Below are 24,700 nucleotides of genomic sequence, written 5' to 3'. Positions count from 1 at the left end.
AGAAGTCATAATTTATGGGGACTATTGTGATTTGTAACATGCTTATTATTTAAGATCGTAACTCCAGTGCTACACTCCAATCAAATCATTATGAGAATAATGTATGTCAGTCAATTATTTTAATAGAAAATATAAATCAGGGCTCAGTAGAGCTGATACAACCTCAATTAATGTTTTAATTCAAATACACATAAACACTTCCTTTCTAGTAATTTCCAGTGACTTGAATAAAAAACAGGATGGTTCATGTTAATAGATAAGAATACTATCTCTAAGCATATGAGCATGGAAACACAAAGGATTTTCTACCGCAAACTCTTCAAGTATATATACAAACGGGAAGTAAGAAGCATTGCAGAACAATTTAAATAAATCAATCTTATTGGGGGTCTCATACTACAACTTTAAGGTTAAATAAATATACAAGTATAGAAATAAATTCATTATTCTGCCACCAGAGTTAGCATAAGATTATAATTTGTCAACATATGCAATCTTTTTAATGAATCTAGCCGTCACTGTCTTTGAAGACACTCTGTTCGTATTTGTTAATATTCAATGATTAAAGAAGATTTACCAGAAAGAACGTCATTATTGTTTATTCACAATGACATGTGAAACCTAACTTAACAATAGGCTAGAGATAGATTTATTGAACAATAATATTTATAAAGTATCTTTATGTTTGTTCCCGATATATTCCTTGCAATAATAATTAAGACAAATCTTTAAAGCACTTTTTAAACTTCCATAAGGAATCTAAAAGTACTATATGCGACTAGCGGCTGCAAAAGTGCCATATAAGAAACATATATAACAAAAAGTTTATCTCAGTTTTCCTTCATAAAGGCTATATAAGAACATGGGGCTTATATTAATAACTCAAACACTATGTCTAAGTGTGATCTTTGATTGTTTTATAATAGTAAACATCTCCTTAATAGGTATTCTAATAAGTAGTATAATCCTTATTAACATAAGCAACAAGACATGTCAATATAACACAATTATGTATAGGGTGTAACATACATGTATATTTATAAACCAAATAAAATTTCTACACATTTAGATAACCAACTTTGTACAGACACATCCAAAAATTTTATCAGTAAGAAACTAACAATAACATACTGCTGAGGAAGCAAAATTATGAGTAATGTTAATTATTTTTTTTAATGGATTATAATGTTCTAGGTATAGGCCAATGTCCCATTGCAGAAAATAAACATAATAGCTGCTTTGATAAAATTGATTCCTTTCTTCAACAAGTTAGAGAATCTATTATGCACTGGATTTAGTCAATAAATCAAGATTTCCAGTTGAAGTAGTAAATTCACATATGTGTGAAAATTTACTATGTCAAGTAAGGACCCTGTTAATTATTTGCAGATTTATTACACAGGTGGGCATGCCATGACAAGACATGGGCCTGGCTTGTTGCCAAGTAGGTACATAAGGAAACTATTGTAGCAGACACAATGACATGCATGCATTCATTAAACCATATTCAAGTTAGATAATTTGTTTTAACTTCATTTTAGTTAAACACTCCTTGGGAGAGCATTACTTTTGTTTAGAAACCTTTTTGGGTTTATTTAATCATTTACAATGTAAATAGACTTATAATTATAGATTGAAAGTCCATTTGATGGTCCTAATAGGAAATCAATAAGAAAAAATATCTGATATACTTTTTTTCAGGGATTAACAAACAAGGAAGTTATGTGCATCATAATTTTCCAAGATCTTTGTAATCTTTGAAGGCAAATACTAAAGACTGCACAAATACTGGAATTGTGCAGAAATGTCTGACTTTGTATATTTAGTTACATTCATAATTAGTGTCTTTAGACAACTAAAACAATAAATAAGAGTTTGTACACATGTAAGTACTATTGAACAATTTGTTTTAGACAATTTCAGTGACTAAACGCTTCTACGAAGTCAACATAAGGCACGATTTGACAACATAAGGCTATGTTCAAGAATCTTGAGTGAGTAAATAACATCATTACACGGAGCGGTGACGATACGACAAGTGATAAACCTTCACTCTTCATCACAACGCCCATTTTAGCGAGCCGATCGCGAATGCCGTAAAGTGTACACTAATACCAAATAGACGACTAAAGCCGATATATTGAGTAAAGTTATTGTTATAGCAAAAGGAGTCCCTACTTAAGGAATGATTAGCAAGCGTAAAACCCCGAAATATTCGATATAAAGTACCTACTCACCCTCTCCACCCAATGAAGTCAACAATTATCCGGTAGTAAAAGCACTGTAATCGCCACTTTCTGCTGTTCAACAAGAAAACAAACGCACTACAATTATTTTTTACACTTGGTAAATAAATAAATGCCAGATATTTCAGCAAATACACATTTAGACCGCCGCTTTAACCGTGCCACAAAACGAAAATGGCAGCGTTGAATTGAAATGTGTAGTATAATCTGACAAATTTTACAAGATCACTACCTCCACACCCTCGCACATTCATACTTTACCTACTGACTCTACTGAGAACCGCATCCGAGCTTTAGAAAAGGACATTCCGATTTTGTCAGGTAATAGTAGTTCCAAAAGACGTCGCTAGAGTTGAAGTTACAACTACAAGTTCAGTAATTTCATAGATTCAAAAGCCAGTCTAACTGAAGTGTAGTATAAGTTGTAATAGCAATGAAATAAATGATTTTAAAATTTCAGTAGATATTTTCTAAAAATTCAGACCTGAAAATTGTCTCAAAATTACAAGTATTTAAGTAACTAAACGTAATAAACTCAATGGCATCATAAAACGTAGCCAGTGCTGCCATTTATTGAACTATGTAGTGTAGCGTAAAACAATCTTTGAAAACAAGAGGCCTAGGTCCTTATTCTTTATTGTACATCGTGGGCCCAAATACAACAAAGAATAAAATTTTGGTATCAGTAATTTTTTTCAATAGCACATATTCCCTTATATTATAATATACAACTTAAATTTTGTATCTATTAATCTGTAAAAAGAAAAGTAAAAAAAATGGGTTTGCAGAGTGGCATGTGTGACATAAAATATTTATATGTGTCCTATCAGCGTAAATAATATTAAAATAAAATTATGTTTGTGGTCAAGGAAAAGCACCCAACAGTTGTTAATCAATATAATAATGCCAAGATAATTCACATGTTGCCACACTAGTTATTGTTGTCAGTCAAGCCGACCAAATGTCAGAAGTTTCAGAACAAAACATTCGCGGGAGACTGTAGTATCGCAGTTGCTCCAAGTCATCGAAAGTTTATCAAACTTTTTAAATAATTTAATATAAATTATCTCGTCTAATATTTAAAAAATGACTGACATTATAACTGTGGTAGCTCCAGTCAACATTGCTGTGATAAAATATTGGGGTAAACGTGACGAAGACTTAATATTACCGTTAAATGATTCCGTTAGTGGCACCTTAGATACAAATATTATGTGCGCCAAGACATCAGTCTGTGCTAGACCAGAATTTGAAGAAGATGAAATATGGTTAAATGGAAAGAAAGAGTCTTTTTCTAGTCCCCGCATAAGAAATTGTCTCAAAGAAATTAAAGCCAGAGCATCAGCCGAAAAGTGTGTCAGTGATGATTTCTTGAAATGGAAAGTGCATGTTTGTTCCGAAAACAATTTTCCTACTGCGGCAGGCTTGGCTTCTTCTGCCGCTGGCTACGCTTGTCTTGTGACAGCACTGGCGAAACTTTACAAAGTTAAGTCCAATGTGAGTTCCATTGCAAGATTGGGGTCAGGAAGTGCTTGCAGAAGTGTGTATGGTGGTTTCGTCAGATGGCATGCAGGCAAATCTGCAGATGGATCTGATTCTGTTGCAACACAAATAGTAGACTCTACCCACTGGCCAGAAATGCGGGCTCTTATTTTAGTAGTTGGTGACACGAAAAAGAAAACCAGCTCCACCATTGGTATGAAAATATCAACACAGACCTCAGAATTACTTAAACATAGAGTTAAGTACTGTGTACCACAAAGAACAGAAGATATCATTGAAGCAATAAAGAATAAAGACTTCCCTAAATTTGCTGAAATTACTATGAGAGACAGTAATCAGTTCCATGCAGTGTGTTTGGATTCCTATCCACCATTTGTCTACATGACTGAAGTGTCTCATCTGATAATTGAACTAATTCATAAGTATAATGATTTGTATGGCACTAAGGTTGCTTACACATTTGATGCAGGACCAAATGCCTGCCTTTACCTACTGGAAAATGAAGTGCCTAAAATAATATCATTGATAAAGCATGTTTTCCCTTCTTCAAATCCTGACAGTTTTATTACTGGTCTGCAGTGTAATGAAGAGATTTTAAATTCCCAGCTTACAAGTATAAAGCCACATGCCAAAGATCTGATAAAGTATGTAATTCATACTAAAGTTGGTGAGGGACCAACGGAAGTGTTGGATGGATCGCATCTCTTGAATGACAAAGGTTTTCCAAAGATGTAACATTTAACCCTATGACATACTTAACAGCTATTGAATCTGGTATTCAATAGTATTTCTTATTCATGAAAGAATATTTTATGATAATAATGAATTCAAGAGCTGAATATTATTAAGTTTTATGTAGGTATACTGGTGCTGTAGAATAATTTAATATGAATTGACTCCATTGTTAAGTTCAAAGGTCTAGACAGCTTTATCCATAGGTAAACCCACATGAATACATGTGTGAAGGTATTGCTGGGCAGTTTCAGTAGTGATGCTGACTGTATATTATTTTCCATGGAAATTGTGGCTGTTGTATTTGGGGTGTGGTGTTTTTCATTACTTTTAGTGAAAGAGGTATTCTTTGCTGTTTAGTAGCTCTCAATTTATGACTATGTAAAGCTTTTCGTATTTACCTATTGTAATTGTGTATTTTATGATAAAATATTTACTAAAGATGTATTAATTGATGTACTATTTGTCATTGTCATATCTCGAATATTATAATATATTTATGTTGGAGTAAGAAAAATATTTCTGTATATCAAATGGTTTTTATTTACATCAAATATACATAAATTATACATTGACACATGTAACCTGACATATGCAAAACCTATTGTTAAATTATATGTAAATACTTATCACTAAATCTTATATTTAATCTTACAAGGAGATCACAATGAAACTGCTAAGTATCTCAAAACAATTTCATTTATTTTTATCCTTCAGGCAGGATACACAAGTAATCAGTAGCACAAAAATAAATGAAACAAATACTTCAAACTCCTTATCGGGCTGACACTGACACCTGCCAGACTCTGATGATGTTGTCAGAGTATCCGGCGAAGAGGGTCTGACCATCTGTGGACCAGGCCAGGGATAGGCACTGAGGTGGGTCAGATTTGGAGGTCTGGGTCTGGTTGATGATTTCAGGTCTGAGCTCTTCAACCATCTCCTTGCTTTCAAGATCCTGAGGTAAAAGAAAAAAGAAAATGTTAGTAAACACCAAAATTACATAGGCACTTTTTTACACATAAATTTGTGCACCAATGTAACCTAAAAGCATCATGCATTTAGGTTAAGTTGGTGATATGGCTCTAGTGTTCTCAAAAAAGACATGTAAAAGTGATAAAATATCCGATTTGCAAAATAAATGATTTCATTTCATAAAAAATCTACATACCCAGATCTTGATGGAGGGTCCAAAGGCAGCACACAGCCAGTATCTGTTGGGTGAGAAGCACAGTGATGTGATGATGTCATTGTGGTCCAGGGTGTGCAGATGCTTGCCATCATTTAAGTCCCACAGCATTGCTTTCATGTCCTTGCCACCAGAGGCACACAGAGAACCATCAGGAGAAACAGTTACTGTGTTCAGGTAGCCAGAGTGGCCAAGGTGGTTGATCTTGAGCTTGCAGTTGGTAAGATGCCAGACCTGGAGATGAATAAAGGGATAAGTTAAAGCTTATCACATTTTATATTTATGATGTAAGGCTTGTTTTAAAAAATACATCTTGTTACAAACCTTGACGGTCCTGTCCCAACCAGCAGACACGATGATTGGGTTGGCATGGTTTGGTGAGAAGCGAACACATGACACCCAGTCAGAGTGGCCATCATCTTGGATAGTGTACTTGCATTCAGCAAGGGTGTTCCACAGCTTGATTGTCTTGTCTCGTGATCCACTGACAATTTGACGGTTGTCAACAGAGAAAGCGACGGAGAGTACATCCTGCATAGCATACAAGTCATGATATAGTTACATGATAGATAAGTTTGATAATCAACAACAACTAAACAACAACAATTACATATTGATCAATCTAAACTACAAAACATAATACAACAGAATAAACAATATAGGCGGTTTAACTTGTGCATTTATGCCATTTGGTGTTAGTTTCATTCAATACAGTGTGAAGATGATTGATCACACTCTTACCTCATCCGAACTCCTAGTTGAATCACAACAATGCTAGCAGCAAAGAGAACTCTTCTGCCTCGCAAAGGCACAAACACACTGTTTCTTCTGCCGCGCATCGGCACTTATAACTACAACCCTAACAGAATGAAAGGTCATCATCACACCTTGGTATGGTCTTCGAAACGCCTAGTAGTCTTTCCTGCGGCAAGATCCCACAGACGCAGGGTCTTGTCCCATGAACCCGACAGAGCGTAGTTGCCGTCACTTGAGAGCACGACATCAGAGATGAAGTGCGAGTGACCGTATAGACGCTTCTGAGGCACACCGTAGTTGGTCTCGTCTCTGGTTAGTTTCCACACGATGAGGGTTTTGTCTGAAATATCGTAGAGCAGGTGTTAATCGTGCAAAATTATGGCAATCACATAATATTTGATTGTAATTATCATCAGCCCCATATCCGCTTGCCGCTCAGGAATCGCGTGGCAAAAATTTGTGTCATCACGAAAATAATTACAAAAACGTATATTTATGTAATCAACTACTAACTTAGGAAGTATTTTTAACAATTTACATGATATAATGTCAAGATGAACGTGGATATAAAAGGGAAGAAACAACATTTTTATAACCTCACCTCGAGAAGAAGACAAAATCATATCAGGGTATTTAGGATTGGTCGCAATTTGTGTGACCCATCCATTGTGGCCACAGAGCGTGCCGCGAAGCTTCAGGGTTTCAGTCATCTTCAGAAAACTAGTTGAGTGGCTAAGCACCAACGCACTCCCTCAACACTAAACGTAAAAAGACCGGAACTCCGGCGATCCCGCGGTGCCCTAAGCAATATGCTTTTTTACGGGTTGTGCATATGCGGCTTTTGGCACTCATCAATAAGATAATCTTTAAAATGTTTTTTGGTTAGTGTGAACATTTTATAACTTACTTTATTTGTGATTTTAGTCGCAAGTTAGAAAAACAAAGATATTCTGATATGTTTCACAAACTGATGGATAACTTGGGCATTTTACATTTCCTATCCATGATATGGCTCACGTGTTCGAATTTACTTTAGTGTTGTTTGAAAATATATTTTGTGGTAATTTAACATAATAATATATAATATACTTTCACTTGATAAGAATTCAACTTTGCGTAATGATTAGGTGAGATATTGTAAATTCTAATTTAGTTTCGAATCTGTTACTAAACTACGTACGAACAATATTTGCAGACATTAAAATAAGAAAATAAAGTCAAAATCAGCTATTAAATACTCCATGGTGTCAAGATTTCAACAAAATCAAATTCAAAAGAAAAGTGATATGTTGAAATATCTTGTCTTGACGTTTTAATACATTGAAAGAAGACTGATAAAATTTTGGCATTTATTTGCACTTTTGTAGGATATTACAGAAATTATCCAGAAGTAAAATACATTTTACATAAATGGATTTTATTGTCGAAGTACCCCAAACTATGGCCAAAGCAAAAATTGTACCTTCAGGCTCGATCAAAGTGAGTGAAATTAATGTTGTTATGATAGATGGTACATTGGCGTTTTTTTTTACTTTTTCAGGCTAGGATTTATTTCTTCCATGCCAAATCGTTTTAAAATATTTAAGATTGAATATTTTTAATTGCACACCATATATGTACAGGACTGAATACAAATAAATAGTTATTTGGTGCCCCATGGGCGGTTTTATCACTGAAAGCGATATTTATTTCATAAATAACAGTTACATGTATTTTAAACTTAATTAATTCACGCTTATCACATAAATTAAAATAAAACGCATAAGTTTCAATTTGCGAAATTGCCATTTTTTCAAATATTAAAATTCTCAATTCATATTTTCTGAACGCTACCGCAAGTGGCATCATCATCTAGTTCTCAATAGAGCCGCTTGGTGGATTTGGATTTCTTTTCCGAAAATTGACGTCACGCAAACGCCATTTTGTAAAGTGTCCGCCGTAGTCTCGTTTTCTGGACACAGTGTAAAATACGTAATTCGCATGGTTTCGTGTACATTTAAAACATAAAGACAATCAAAATCATAGTTAACGTCTCGTGCGTTAATCTCACAGACACAAAGTATGGAGGACAAGGCGTCGTTAAAAGAACTGGATCAATGGATAGAACAACTAAATGAATGCAAGCAATTGACAGAAAATCAAGTAAAAACGTTATGCGACAAGGTAATGTACATTTGAATTTAATATTAGATAATGAGTCTAGTTGGTTTGTGACCGATTTAATAACTTTTGTATATATTTTCATCGGGTCGGTAGTTATATGCCGTATGATTCATATACCTACATAGTGAGTTACAAGAACGCGATCCTACATCTCGCTATAGGCTGTGCTGGAAGTTGTCCGCCGTTGGTACGCTAATCGTTTCGGGATGTCGGGACTCGGAGTGGAGTCATTCTTGTTTTTGAGTATGTTTACCACACCCAGCTATCATGCTTTTCTGGTTGATAATAGCTTAATTGGTTAGAAGATATTTATAGACGCGGCGCGGAAATTCAGATAATCAATTAACACTAGTTTTGTATCCGTAAGTAATAGACTTGTTGTGGGTCTGAACATGTTTATCATGGGTATTTTCATTGATTTTTTTACTCTACTGGCGCCGATTACATACATAACCCATTTGATATGATTGCGTAGCTATAAACTTGGTTGCTGCATTTTTATTGATTAAATTGTAGATGAATATATAATATCAAAGAAATGATCATGTGTTATTTAGAAATTAGTGTATTATATAAAAATAATCTCTACTTGCTTTTTTATAATTAATATAGATTTTATGTTAGCCCAGAAATTTTCTATATTTATTTACCCTCATCAAAATACTTGTATTTAGTTTTGAGAGGCTTATCTCACTAACACTGCAGACAAAACATAAATAAACCCAATTAAAAGCCAGTTAGTTAATGCAATTAGTTGTTTTTGCACTAATTTAGCTTAGACATGCATAAGATATGTTATGTCTGTCAGTCTGTTATCATCTTTAACAATAGGATGACATCTGTTATTGTATTGTTTATTTATAAATCCATTAAACCTGAAGGCATTCAAATTCTTGGGCTTTAAAATACCCTTTCAAACATTCTTCTAAAAAGTAAAGGCTTCAAGTTATTAGTTTTTATCTGGATAAACTGGAGGAAATTACATTCAATTTAATTTGCTATCTTGTACTTAAACATTAAACAATGATGAGTAAGTAAGATAGTATGGTGAATCATAATAAGGTTTTAATATTAAAGCAAATATATGTTTGAAGAGCTTAATTTAACTTAGTTATAGTTAACTATAATCTTGCTGTGAGAATACTCATAAACTTAAATAAAAACAAGATTTTTAGAAACTTAATTGTTTTAATCATTTTTCAAATCACCATAACTAAAAATTGTTTGTACTTATCGAAATGTCTGAGTTTTGGTTTCTTTCTGTGCTGATTCTCTTTATTGAAATTAAGAGTGGTTGTGATGTACCACCTAGACACAAACAATCATTTGTGTAATCAAAAACACAAAAGAAAGTAAAAGTCTTAAATATTTTTGGTGTTATAGTAAGTGTATACTGTTAAAATATGTAGTAACATAACAGTGATGCAATAGTAACAATTATCTGAGAGGATGTTGTGTTGTCAGTTTAATTAGTACAGATCCAACATGTTTCATATATATAAATGTCTTTTTTACGCAATTTAATCTGTGAATAACCATTTTGGCATAGACATTTAGATAATTTTCAACCTAGAACAATAACAATAATCCATTAATTTGCAGAAATACTTTCTGAATTTCTTTTTTTTTTGAGTAATTATCTGTGTATATTGTCTAACATTAAAAATGTTTAAAGCATTGTATATTGCATACAGAATTGGAAGACAAAATGGTGATTGATCGAACACATTATGGTAATTGAGAGGGTGGGGTATCCATAATTGATTTTCTACTTTACTTCACTTACTTCACAGAAACCTTATGTTTTCTACCTTGATAAGTCATATATTTGATATAAAAGTTCTAGTCATTGACAATATTATAAAAAATAATTAAATACTTAATCAATTCATGGAAGATGGAATTTGTTTTTATTGCAATAATTTTCTTAGAAACCATCTTTTCATGTAAACTTTTATCTCTATTTAAGGTGGTGTACACCTACTATTACATTTGTGTACTATATGCAAATATAATATAATATGCATTAGTATTCGTCTATCTTTGTACTTTGCCAATACTATAATATTTACTACCTGTCAAAACTTCTTTATTATATATTAAATCAATGCAAAAAAGGTTATATTTTTATATTGCAGTTACATCGCGCCTGAACCATCGCATGTCGTATTATTTATTTAATATCCAACAGTCAATACTAAGCTTTGAAAAGTATGCATAGTGCTAATTATCTCTTATTATTCTATAGCTATCGCACGTGTCCTATACATATTTACATATAGAGTCGCCTACACGTGCTCCATGCACAATTGTCTAGCATTGAGCCCCCACTGTCGATTAGCGAAACATTCGCTTAAATTCATTAGTTTCTTATAATACGCATGCTAATTTGGTGATTAATATCTCTGAATCATACCTACTATCTATGGTCAGCGTCAAATGACGCTTATTATATCCAAACAAGGATAACATTTGAGTAAATGATGTCCTATATTGCGCACGCGCATAGCTATACTACGTTGTGGGGTGACGATCGTCTCTACAAGGGGCCAGATTTAGAGAGATTATCTAGAAAGCCAATTTAAAAGATAGTATAACCGATGACTTAAAAAGAGACTCTCCAAAAGAAAATAGCATAAATACTTTCCTAATTAAAATCAAGTGTGTCTAGAATTAATAAAGACGATTAAGAACTGGTATGTACACTGTAGATCTAAATAGATTTGCAGCTAATTATCATCGATGTCTTTAAAAATGTTAGGTAAGCAGAACTCGTAACGCGCGTAACCGACGCGCATATGAAATTGGAAGTGAAATGTTCTTTGGTCTCACGTAGCTTGCCCACCTCGCAGCAAACAATGCGTGAGGTTATGTAGATTTTAGAAAAGAGGCTGATAACTGATCAGAAGCATTCATCAATTTATATTTCTATTGTTGAAAACTTGTTTGACAACTTTTTGCTTGAAGAATGCATTGACGACATACTTATTAACGATACTTCAAGGTCTAAGAAAGACTATAGACAAACAGAAACGACCTTATACGCTACTAATAAATGTAATGGACGATCTTGAGTTGTTAGACTACTTTTTTAAATTGTTCACAGTTCAGCCTTTTTATATTCCTATTTTTTATATTGACTGACTTTGCAGTTTAGGTGACGTCATTTTATTGAGGTTCTTAGCTCATCTTTGTAGATTAAATATATATTTTTTCATTCGTATAACATACTGACGAGCAAGCGTGTTGATCTAATTTATTTATCAGTCGGAATATAAAAATGTGTAATGTAGAAGTGTAATTTATCTCAACGTACTGTCAAGTAAGATTTATATTGGAAAAAGATGAATGTCTTTTTATCGGGATCGGATATTACACATATTCGCATAGTTTGAAATTTTGTCATGCCGCGACATACGACATTTTACTGTTTATTTATTGTATCGAAGAAAAATAAACGGTATTGGTCTGGTCGGGTCTTTCACCTTTCTACTATACTGTCATATAGCGTAGAATCGTGGTTAGGAACATATAATATGTTATTATTTTTTCTACTAGCTTGAATCCCGCTTCAGATCAGAAGTTATATTCCAGTATTCTCTGTAAGTGTACATATGATGTCTCAATGTTCGTAAATACTACTTTAATGGACGAAAAGTTAAAAATATCCTTGAAATGTCTAATGGTGACCTCTGCATCGCATATCAATATTAACCTTTACATTGGTACATAATTTATTATTGAATGCATCTACGGAATATTCGTTGAATACATTTTCGCCGTTTCGTGTAAGTTAACTTCATACACGTTTTGTATATTATTGTATACATGCATGAGATTTCGATGCCTACGTAGTCTATGCTAATTTCGGAATACAGATAACACATTAACTCGTAAAAAAAATCAACAGATTCTATTTGTGTTCGTGAATAGAAATCAACTAGCTACGGCTTTGAATAGAGCGCTCTTAATCCACATGTATGTTAGTTATTTAGATTAATTTCAATCTGATCTGTTTTGATTGCTTATATTGTGTTTATAGAATACCTTGCTAATCATGACAGATCCCTTCAGTATTTCATGGAAACGCATTAAGATAATTATTTAGAGACATGCACGGATCATTCAAGATCAAATCATACTATTTACTAATAATATGTTAAATAGGATCCTAGGACTACAGCTAGGTAGATTAGTAACAACTGACTAATATTAATTTTCAAGCAAATCACGCCAAGTCTGCAGTAATCATAACCACGTAACTAAACAGTCATCTAAATATAATCTATGTGCAAAATAATAACACAGATACGAGTCTCAGATACTGACTGAAACCGATATTTCTATATATCCGTGTTATTACGGCGAGAGAACAGTCCGCCCTTCTATTGATTACTTGCGACCTACCGCTTCAACCTAAATACGAGCAATAACTTTTCGTTTAGAATAACGTTGATGGGCGCGCTGGTTTTGTGTTTAAAATCACGGTGGCCATGTGTTATGTATTCCTTTAGTCATACATACAACAAAATACAATTAACTGTTGACAAGTTTTGGTTAGATAAGAGGTGAATGAACTCTTCCTTTAAAAAAATCGTCGTAAGGGGATTATTCGGTACGGATCTTTGGCTTCTTCCAATAGTTGCGTCATTCTTGCATTTTTAAGGATTGTGTCTTTAATAGTTTTCCTTGGCGTGTTTTTAGCTTCTAGTTATGTCTGTGGTGCCTGGCGACTCATTAACACGAAAAGTACCTATGTAAACAATGATATCATATCGCATTTTTGCTTGATATGTTGATAGCAATTCTGTTACAATTTACTCGATTCGATTCCTAAATAATACACACCTTGTTAATGTCCCACTAAAAGCTAAAAATATTAAGTTTTGGCAGTTGTTATACAAATGGTCGATATTTATTTTATAATTAAGATTAAAGCTGTATGTGACATGCGATTATGTCGTGTAAAGTCACGCATAATATCCGCAGTTAGGTTATAAACAAATAACCACAATTAGAGTTAACCTTTTTGACACTGAACATATTATTTGCATATTTTTACAACAATATCATCCGACTGCGGGTTTGATTTATACTGTTTATGGTAAAGGCGTTCATGAAAGGCAACCCTGGATTAGATTAGGTTGATAAATGGACGACGATTTTGTAGGCATTTCGGGCTGTGAGGAATGGAGCCTATAGAGCAATGACCCCATCTCATACACAAAAGGAATATGTATGTTTAGGATATAGTTGAGAAAAGCAATAATCGTTATTCCTATATAGTCATAGTTATATTTTGTTACAAAGTGTATTTGTATCCTGAAAAATATTATGTTAGGGTCGAGAACAAAGCTGTCCTAGATCGGGTTAGTTGACACCTTACACTTCATTAATCTCTTGTTAAGTTAAACAAAGTTAGAACCTGGGGCCATTCCTAAAACTAAAACTGGGCAATTCTAAAGTAAATAATTTAAATAAACTGCTGCTTGAAACGACAATGTGAAGTCTAGGTTAACAGTATGTTTAAATGAAAATGGAGTCCATACAAAATAGCCTTGGTATCTAGACTAGTTTGTTCATATTTCTAAAACTCTATATAAGTATTTAGTTTATAATGTAATCACACACCAACTTAACAACTTTATTTTGTTGTCTGTATCTCCGGAATAAGTTAACGTAACTTGATCAAGATATAGAAGTGTTTGTGCAATGGTTTTCCGATGATCCTTAATTGACCTTGCTTGAATGTACAGGAGCTATACAAACGACGTATCTAAAGATTGTGATAGTAAATACTCGAAGAAAGATTGCGAGGTCCTCGTTCTCGAGTGGAATAGCATATTTCAGTATTACATGCCCAGTTTATTGCGCTTTGTTCAAAGGCAGTCATAATGCTCCCTCCAGGGATAGCAGCGAACGACGAACAATACGAATTAACAGCTTATTCAACCGTGTATTACGCTATTTATAACTAGTAGGTTGAATTACTAGTTCATGCATGCTATGTCTAAACTAACTCATGTAAATACAGGTTGCAGTGGCATGTTATATTGTACACCCACCTATACCTAGCACTGTACTGATAACTTGTTCGTCTTACCTTTGTAGTCATAAAGTAGTGTATTTTAAATTCTAATATTGATTGATGTTTTTCCAAATCTCCAGACAAAGATAGAAAACTCGTTTAAAGTAACAGTAGAGTGTGAGTAGTGAGAAGTAGGTACCCCTTGCGGGTTAGGGCTGGTCAAGATAGAAATTATTGACAGAGTACAGTACACGGTCTAGCTTAAATAAAGGACTAGTTAGAAAATAAAGCTATTTAGATGACTCTAGAGACATGACAACTATTTTATCTAAGTTGTTAAGTTCCTTATCTTTATGGAAAAAGACTTAAACATATTATTTGACTTTTTATCGACTCGCACACGAATTAATTTAATCCCTCTGTCGGAGATTTCACAAACATTTAAGTCACACTCACAAGACGTCCAGACTCATTTGTGTATCACTGAAATACGTCTTGTCCCACGCTTGGATACCATCAGCCGATACCTGAAAATCGAAATGTTTGAACCACCTTCTATTGTCATACTAATTAAAGCTCGATCAAACTGTTGGACGACTAAAAGTCTGCAGTATGCGGATGCTCCTACTTTCCGTGTATATTATGATATTATCGTCCATGCCCCATTATGGATTATGTTTACATGTGACATCACTCTTTTAAAAGACTCCTATTTTTATCACACCATTTACTAATTGGGTAAACCTAAGTCACATAATAGGCACTTTTGTCGCTTTAATGGTGTAAGTAACTGTCAAAACGATAGTAACACATGATGCCGTGGCGTCACCATCTCTACGTCACCACCTGATTGTGCAAATGAGTGTGACTCGAGTATGTTTTTGTTAATGCTATCGTTATCAACGATATCTAGAAATGTTTATTTTTTTGTAACTTTTAAAGGACATTAAACATAATAAAGGTTTTATAACAGAATAACAAAACAAACACGTTTTAATAAAGTTACGGTCATCAATTCATTAGTCTAATTAAAATTTTTGCGATATATCTCCCGCGAAATTGTTTATTATACCGCCGTGTGGGGTTGATCTGTATTCATAGCTCTGTTTTGCCAACCATATAAGTTTGGTTGCATACTTACGTTTATACATATTTTATTCCTCTTTTAGAACCTACTGTTCAGCTAGACTAATAGTTCTAAAGGTTTTAACGGTACTTTCACAAACAATCATTAGGCCATTAGCGGGTATTGTCTTTAAATCGGTCTTTGTCCTGCTACAGGCCTGCCCCGTGATGACCTAAGAAAAAAAATGTTGTTTAAATACGCGCCTTGCTCGTAAACTATTGGTAGATAGATCAAAATTCTTGTTTATCAGACGTTTTGAAATGTTTTTCATTTTCACAATTATAATGAGAAGTTAGACTACTGAATTTTAAGCACAGTTTAATATACTATAGCAGCTGTACCTATTCAGATAAAAATTCTGGGATGTCAACCAAAATTTAGCTCACAAGGTCTACGCTAAACTTTCTATTTGAAAACGAGAATAATTTCCATTTTTAAACCATAATTATAATTGTTTACAGGCAAAGGAGATCCTCACAAAGGAGTCCAACGTCCAAGAGGTGAAATGTCCCGTGACGGTGTGCGGGGACGTCCACGGGCAGTTCCACGATCTGATGGAACTGTTCCGTATCGGCGGCCGATCCCCCGACACTAACTACTTATTCATGGGAGACTACGTCGACCGCGGGTACTACAGTGTCGAGACCGTCACATTGCTCGTTGCGCTTAAGGTGAGATGCACTTTTTTAATATAGTATTACTCTTGTTTATTGATGAGAGATGTAGTAGGCGTTTTGGCCTCAGTAGCCCAACAAACCGACGTATAGACGGACGAATGGATAGAAAGGAGGCCTTTGCCCAATTGTTTGTCATTTTGATATAGAATACACAATATGAGTGAAAAGGTTTTTGTTTTTACTTGTGTTTGGAGTTGAACTAACTGAGCGTCACGTACTCAGATAGTTGATTTTTTTACTTATCGGTTTTATTCTACAAAACACAATTTCCCTAAGCTCACGTATATTATAGTTTCACTTACGCCGTATAAAATTCGCTTACAGCTCACCATATTTCCATACACCGGAAACCTTATTCTATAAATAGCGTTTATATCCCATTGCTTGCAAGCGGGGTGTGTAACATCACATTTTCTAACAGTACTTGAGGAGACAGTAAAAACTACAATCTATGACAATACTTTACCGGCTAGACGTATACGAATAACAGTATATTACATAAAGTTACCCGATACACACGCTTATGCCAACGTCCTCCCCCGACCTGCTATTGAGCCGCTTAATATAATACTTTTACCTAACCATCATAATACTTAAACTAAAAGTCACCTTCACTAAATTAGATGTGATTTTCCATGAAAATTAATGCCGTTGGGAATCATGTTTAGTTATTGGAATCGTAGCGATGATGTGTACGCCGCAATAGATATAACTGTATCACAGCTGTATCCACACCGTTCAAATCGAATCTGAGACGAGCCGAGACCGAATCGATTTATTTCTCCAATGTAGTACATACAGCGCCTTATAATATACGTACAATTACTATCTACATAATATATTGTCATCGATCACACCGTTCGCAGACGAAGCCAAACATTTTTCATAAATAAAATATCAGAAACAATTTCTTTGTTCGTTTTTTCGTACGTGAGAGGAAGGGAGTGTTTATCAGCCGGTATCTTTGATATCGGTCACTGTTTACATACTCTTATCAACTGAAATTTATTAAATGACTCCGCTATCACTGAAATAAGAAACAGGATTTGATGGTGCTTATGTGTACCTAGTGAAAGTATTTTAATACGACCTAACTACAATATACTCTGCGCCAATGCATAGACCAAATTGAATAAATTTAACCTAAGAAGTAGTCAGTATTGGATTTTCCTTCAAGTTATTGGATTACTAGGTTAAAGATATCGAGTTTGGTAAATGGTATTTGTTTATTTATTTATAACAAGACATACCAACATTAACAACGTAAATAATACGAATACATCAGTGTCTGAAGGACGTCGTCAAATAAACTTAAAACATACCTTCATTAATAATATGATAACATTAGGAAGTACCTATAAGGGATATTTTTTCTATATCGATGACTAATAAAATTGTAGACTTTTGCAACTGATATGAACCTATTGTTATCAATGATATGTTTATAATTAGAGGTCCTATCTAGGTATACAAAAACACACAAGTGGTATAGTCGCAATGATTTCAAAATTGCTCATGTTTTCAAAGAATGTATTGAAAGAAACGCGACATGCGTTTACAAAATAGTTAGCCTTTCGTGACTACAAGGACAAAATTGTTACCGAGGTTACAAAAGTGTTTTACTTTCAAAACTAAACTATAAACATCCAGACCATTGCGGCAGTAATGTGAAACTGATTATAATTTAATGTAATTTTAGTAGAATAAAATGTCTGGTTCCTATTTGTCCTTTTTGGTACAAAGTTAGGGACGTAAACTATAAACTAAATGTTGTTTCTTTACTGACACTTGATTAAAACAATTTACAGGTTAGATACCGGGAGAGAATAACAATCCTCCGCGGTAACCACGAGTCTAGGCAGATCACCCAAGTATACGGGTTCTACGACGAGTGCCTTCGTAAATACGGCAACGCGTCGGTATGGAAGCATTTCACCGACTTGTTCGACTTTCTGCCCCTGACCGCGTTGGTGGACGGGCAGATCTTCTGCCTGCACGGCGGACTCAGCCCCTCCATCGACACCCTCGACCACATCCGAGCCCTCGACCGCCTGCAGGAGGTCCCCCACGAAGGACCCATGTGCGATCTGTTGTGGAGTGACCCCGATGACAGGTGAGCACATGCAACTACAAACTGTGTGTGATACGGCGGCCATCATGATAGTTTTCGTCATCATCAGTGTGATGAATGAGGTACTTTCGGCAAAGCCACCCAGAAATTTGTCTTTACCAAGGAATAGGTTAAAAACCAATTTCGTAAAGCCCCTAATTATAAACCTAAAACAACTTTCTTATAATTAAGCTGGTTAAGGAAACAGACAACGGGGTTCCCCGACATCATATTTCTAAATATATTATAACCACAAAAACACACCAGTCACCACTATAACATAGTCAGTTTTGGTTTAGTTACTCCGAAAACTACGTCAAAACAGCCTTACGCAATATAATAAATATTTAAAATACGAAAGTAATTGTGTAACGAGGCAAGGATGCGTAACAGGAAATCGTCACGAAACCTTATAACAATTTCGAGCCTCACTTGTTATAGTGGTGATACAAAACATATTACTTGTGAGGTTGTAAGGTCATTGCTTTACGTAACTTAATGGACGCGAGATTACCTATTAGCCAAGGAGATGCGTCAAGGAAACGCGTGCATTCTAAAATAAAAAGTTTATTAATATCGCTTGTGCCACAATAAACACTTGAAGGAGTCAAGGACGCGGTCGTCCGCGGAGTAATTAAGGCCGCGACGCCGGACGCCAACGTGCCCTAAGCGTTATCTCCCTATACGTGACATTAACTAGGTTATTTAATTGATTTTCTGATACCGATTACATATATCTACATTATTTTATTCTTAGTGAATATTTATCATATGTTAATTTGACTCGCTTGCCTTGGAACACTTCAGTTTCGTCTCCGATTAAACTAATACAATTGTTCAGTTTCACGAGTACTGTTCTGTAAGTAAATATCATTTGACCGGGCGTCCGAGTTTCCAAAAGATAATTCAGATATTGACTAGATTATTGAAAGAACAGAACTAGATCAAGAACTAACATCGTAGTTATTAATAGTGTAATTCTATAATCCATCTTACTGAAATGATGTCCGTTTATCAGGTGAGAAAATACTATATTTAGATATCTAAGCTCTTAATGTGTACGTCACATCGTGCGGTCGTCCCTCACTATCGCTAAATAAGATAATTAAACTAACTCGTAAAGGAGCATTTAGACCAAGCGAAAAGGAAACTCTGAATCATTTTACCACGAGACAATATTTCCGAAGTAATTTCACTGACTAGACAAGCCTCTCATCCGGCGTCGTAACAATCTCCGATTTACTGCACACTTAAATAACAAAGGTAAACTATAAAGAAAGATACTTGCTATGAACCCGCTTGGTACAGGAAGAGGGGAAAGGTTAAGAACTCTCGCGACACAAGAGCGTGCTGAGAATGTTAAAAGCTAGGATTAATTTTATACCATGTATGTAGTGAACGAGTAAAAAGGTATATAGATTTGTTTAGGTTTGAAAATAGGCTTTAATCACGTGTCAGTTGAAGTATATCAAAAAACGTTGGTATGATCGAAAGCATCATTAAAAAAGAAATTACACAAGCTTAGTAAAAATAATTATATTTACCAAGACGTTTCCTAAGCTGCGGTAAGTGTATAAAGACTTTTTTGGATCGCTGCAAATAAGTAAAGTGCTAGCGAGTTGTTTATCCTAATGTGACGTCATTTGCATCTTGACATTCAATCAGCTTACCACAATGATAATGTCATTGCTTCGCAGTTCCATTAATTTGTTAAATACTACAATTTAGACGGTATTGTATTCTAATCGTAACCTGTAAGCTATGACCTCTACTATTAATAAGGCATATATAGGTCCTGCAATTAAACCCCTCGGTGTCGTTGTGACCTAGAGGTTTTCGACCTGCATTCATTCATACAAGGTTGTATAGGTCACAAAAAACGTGAAAAACCTTAATTTATTGTTTAAAGTCTGCAGTGAATAAGTGTGATGTATGTTCGCGGCGTCTCTGTGCGAGAGATGAATTAGAATAGGTCTGCTACTGACTGGCATTACAATCTTCGCGTATTCAGGTTGACTGGTGAGATTGTCTGCCTTCATTGCTTGCTGGAAAAAGCATGTATAGTAATGCGTTCTAGTAATTATTATCGCTTCTAGCCAAAAATAGTTCTAGCATGTTGCAAGTTAGAAATGTCTTGCTGCAGAATATTTTGAGGTAGCTAGGTTAGATTGAAAGCAATGCTAATCCTTAACCTAACATTATCTACTTCCTTTTCTAGCCTTTCTTAACGATTGCTGCTTTTGCTATCCATTCATAATCGTCCTTTCTAATAGTCTCTCTCAACCTTTCCTATGGATTGGCGTGTATTTGAAGTGTATAATAATGTAATGTTTGTGTCCCACAGAGGCGGATGGGGTATATCGCCCCGTGGCGCCGGCTACACTTTCGGCCAGGACATCTCGGAGACGTTCAACCACAGCAACGGTCTGACGCTGGTCTCCAGGGCTCACCAGCTCGTCATGGAGGGCTACAACTGGTGCCACGATAGAAACGTCGTCACTATATTCTCAGCACCCAATTACTGCTATAGGTAAGTCTTATTCTAGCGTTTATTTTCATTCATCGACTGCCTCAGAAGGTATTTTTAATTAGAAGAGTCCGTATTGCTTCTTTTTCGTGCAAATTGCATTTTGTCTTAAAAGGCAGTGCCAACCATTGGGGGCTGATTGATATACAGAGTAAATTTGTAATGTTTAATTAAAGCAACTTAATGCTTCTAAGAATAATAGTATCGTGATGATTATTTTTATGGTTTCGAAGAAATATTCATCTCAATACCTGTTTGAAGTTAAATCAAATAAGGATAAACTTAAATAATGACCTTGGCTTCACCCGTTAAAGAACAATAGCCACTTGTAAATTATGAATAAAATACAATTAACATAATAATATTTTAACTATCTTTTATTCTTTACAATAATGAAATATTTTATTATTATCTAGTCACGTTTTGAAGCTCGATTTTATACTGTTTTTTCAAATTTTATCAAAGTTTTCTAAAGACCGCTATTATCTTACAAGAAAACTATCGATAAAATTATAAAACTATAATTTATGACCATAAATCTTGCTGATAACTGAGAACAAATATTATGTAAAATAAGTAATTCAGCATTGAACACAATGTTATTAATATAACCTTTTCCATTAAAAGTGTAAACAATATATTTATTACTTCATCTACTTCTCTTTTTCACATGGCTAAACCAGCCAGAGTTTGTGTTGTTTTTATGTAAGAAACTTCAATAGAAACAATGAAAAATTAACGCCAAATTCATCTTTAATCTTAAATTTATAATTTACTCGTTAATTTTTTATCGTTTCTAACTAATAGAAATTAAGATTAATTTCGAGTCGCATGTTTAGTTACATCTACCCTACTTCTCATCACCCAAGAAATAGGACAAATAGTACAGTAAGTTGTTACTAAGACTTTGGCGTGTTGGATCTAATCTTAATCCTTTTTAAGAATTTGTTATCGCGATACTAAAAATAAATCCGCGTAAAATAAGTGACGTAAGTTAAAAGTACAGTTTACAAGACAGCTCACGCTTACAAAATGTAATTATTGTATTGGTGAAATAGGATAATACCCGACAGGATAACATTTTAAAAACGATTACGTATACTCCGTTTAAATAAATACAAGCCCCCCCACGCAACTCGCGTGATAAATTAACCTGTAGCTTAAGAATCTGCTATAGCAATCGACTTCAATTTGTACGGTACTTTCTGTCACTACTTACTACATAACAATATAATACACAGAATCAGGATATCTCAGATATATTATCTACATTAAAACTCCATAACGATTTTATCTATAGACTTTCCACGTGTTTCTTAAAAAGCCATACGATCCGATTAGATAACTCGCGTCAAACAATGTTATTATGCAAGTGGCTAATGTAAACACGATTGTTTCAGATGCGGTAACCAAGCCGCCATAATGGAATTGGATGATGCTCTTAAGTACTCATTGTAAGTATTGTTTATTGATGTCAACAATTTTCGGATTTATTTTTATCCTAAATATAAAATTCAATTACTTTTTCAGAATCAGAATCAGAATCAGAATCAGATATTTATTTGTATAGGATATATGTTAATGTATTTATTTATTTATGAAAATATGTTTTGTACACTTTTTTTCTGAACATAAAGTTATTACCATGATTTGTATTACTAACGCTGTGAAAAGGCGTGAATTGTGAAACACTACATGTCCGTTATTTATTTTCTATGGCTGTGTTATAAATAACTTGCCATTACAACATAGTAATGATATTATATTACTATATTACTGCTGAAGACTCGTTTTGTTAGGCTTCTTTGTAAATACGCTTCGTTGGAATGTTATTTTAGTATATTTTGTGAGTGTTAAAGTATAACTTAGCTAGAAAACTAGATATATTTTGGAATGATTATCAGCGCAAAGTGATGACATTAAATTGATTTTCAAAATCAAATTTACAAATCGACATTGTCGATTGACATAACCATGGATATTGGAAAATATGACCGAATATTTTTAAGTTACAAGAACCAAATGTTATAGGAATGTATAGCTAATAACATGTATTTGTGTTGTAGCCTTCAGTTCGACCCGGCCCCACGCCGCGGCGAGCCGCACGTCACGCGACGGACGCCAGATTACTTCATGTAGGCTGCACGTAAGTACACTGAATTAACTGTGATACAGATGAGAAAATGCTCCTAGGTATTGTGCGGGTACTGAGTGTGCGTGTTGTTGCAGAGGAGGCGCATATGAAGCGTGCGGGGCGGGCGGCGGGCGGCGCGGGCGCGGCGGGCGCGCGGCGCGGGCGCGTGCAGTCGCTGAGCGCGCGGCGGTCGCGGCGCGCGCGCCTGGCCTCGCTGCTGCGCGTGGCGCAGTGGCTGTCGCGCGTGTAGCGTGTCGCCCGCCCGGCCCCGCCGCCCGGCGCCGCGTATTGTAAGTGGTTGTCACCAGTCGCAAACTTAGGTTCTTGCCGTTCACTGAGCATCGCTCGCGCTAGTTATGCTGGTATGTTCATTTCGTGCGGCCGGCGCGACGCCGCCTCTTCAGCCTGAGATTCTGTTATTTGCGATGTACCGAACACGATTGGACCTCATTAAACTCGTACGTTTACTCGAACCGCAGTTTTATTTGGCGTTCTTCTCGTGTCACCGTGGATCGGCGACCGACCAATGGACATACCACCATAAGGCAATCTATGGTGACTGAATGTGCGCCCTATTGGATTCCCATAAAGCTTATGATCTTACATCTATTGTGCAGTAATGGAACTTATAATTAGTGAAACAACATGATTATTGTCAATCTAGCAAATGTATAATGTTTTTCGAGTTAAGTTACTGTAGATCAAAATCTGTAAAAGTGCATCCTATAATTTTAATTTTTAGTTGTTTTACAAATGAAACATTAAAAAGATTTTTTTTACAATTTGATATTTACATTACACAATTACTTCACATACTGCGGGGGTATTGATCTGTCGAGGTCCACAAAGCAATAGCAAGCATTTAATTTTATGACAGAATGGCATCATGTACTATTATTTTTATTATATAATTATTCTTATACACAATATCTTTAGTTCGACTGTAAGTCTGCGTAAAAGTATTAGGAATCCTTATTTTATACCCAGTGCAATCATTCTGTCATAAAATGTCTAGAGAACGCATTTCGAGATTTATTATTCAAAATTCTCCTTTTCTTGTGCCACAGTACCTGTATGACAAGGAATAGTGTTTCACAAGAGTGGAGCTTTAAGTTCTTTTTATTCTTTAATTGATTTTATATAATTTTAGGTAATTGTGTAAATACCTAAAGATCAAGGCACCCGATAGGTTGTTATTGTTTAAACTAAGTGTCGATTTTTTCCCTTTATGTACTCAATTCATAAGAGGTAAGTAACTAAATATATTAATAACAATTTTATATGAGATCATTGCGAATTGGGAAGTTGTTCATAACATCTAACGATAGGAATTTATAACAAAGGGTTATTGAAAAGTGTTTTTATGATAACATACTCACTGATATACCCTGGTTTCCTTAAACAAAGCATTTTTCTATTTATAGAATAACTGACAAAAGCAATTTTATATTCCATTTTCCATGTAGAAAGCGTGTACTTATTTTAGAATCTGAACTGTGGACAGTTTCT

The 24,700-nt window shown here is 34.7% G+C and overlaps 3 protein-coding genes and 1 pseudogene across 3 annotated transcripts in view; 3 read left to right on the top strand and 1 right to left on the bottom strand.

The window, feature by feature from the left end:
• Window positions 1–5,010, top strand: part of LOC113499532 (diphosphomevalonate decarboxylase-like) — an 11,429-nt gene extending 6,419 nt beyond the window's left edge. Inside the window, exon 2 of the mRNA XM_026880048.1 lies at window positions 4,501–5,010. The gene's annotated coding sequence lies outside the window, so the exon portion shown is untranslated. The remainder of the gene's footprint in view (window positions 1–4,500) is intronic.
• Window positions 3,078–5,010, top strand: LOC113499522 (annotated as a pseudogene).
• A 152-nt stretch (window positions 5,011–5,162) lies between these two features.
• LOC113499550 (guanine nucleotide-binding protein subunit beta-like protein) lies at window positions 5,163–7,210 on the bottom strand. The gene is made up of 5 exons (XM_026880068.1): window positions 7,028–7,210; window positions 6,558–6,766; window positions 5,995–6,201; window positions 5,653–5,904; window positions 5,163–5,439 (listed from the first exon to the last, which is right to left on the bottom strand). Exons 1-5 carry the CDS (start codon window positions 7,134–7,136, stop codon window positions 5,257–5,259), a joined length of 960 nt encoding a protein of 319 aa, XP_026735869.1. The 5' UTR covers window positions 7,137–7,210; the 3' UTR covers window positions 5,163–5,256.
• A 1,100-nt stretch (window positions 7,211–8,310) lies between these two features.
• On the top strand, window positions 8,311–23,354 carry LOC113499516 (serine/threonine-protein phosphatase 2A catalytic subunit beta isoform). Its single transcript, XM_026880025.1, has 7 exons — window positions 8,311–8,589; window positions 16,205–16,414; window positions 18,229–18,533; window positions 20,875–21,060; window positions 22,458–22,511; window positions 23,124–23,203; window positions 23,287–23,354. Exons 1-6 carry the CDS (start codon window positions 8,488–8,490, stop codon window positions 23,194–23,196), a joined length of 930 nt encoding a protein of 309 aa, XP_026735826.1. The 5' UTR covers window positions 8,311–8,487; the 3' UTR covers window positions 23,197–23,203; window positions 23,287–23,354.
• Window positions 23,355–24,700: the final 1,346 nt, after the last annotated feature.

The sequence above is a fragment of the Trichoplusia ni genome, chromosome 1 (assembly GCF_003590095.1).
Source record: "Trichoplusia ni isolate ovarian cell line Hi5 chromosome 1, tn1, whole genome shotgun sequence".
Lineage (NCBI taxonomy): Eukaryota > Metazoa > Arthropoda > Insecta > Lepidoptera > Noctuidae > Trichoplusia > Trichoplusia ni.
Note: the sequence above shows the minus strand (reverse complement) of the source record. Positions and strands in the feature narration are given on the sequence as shown.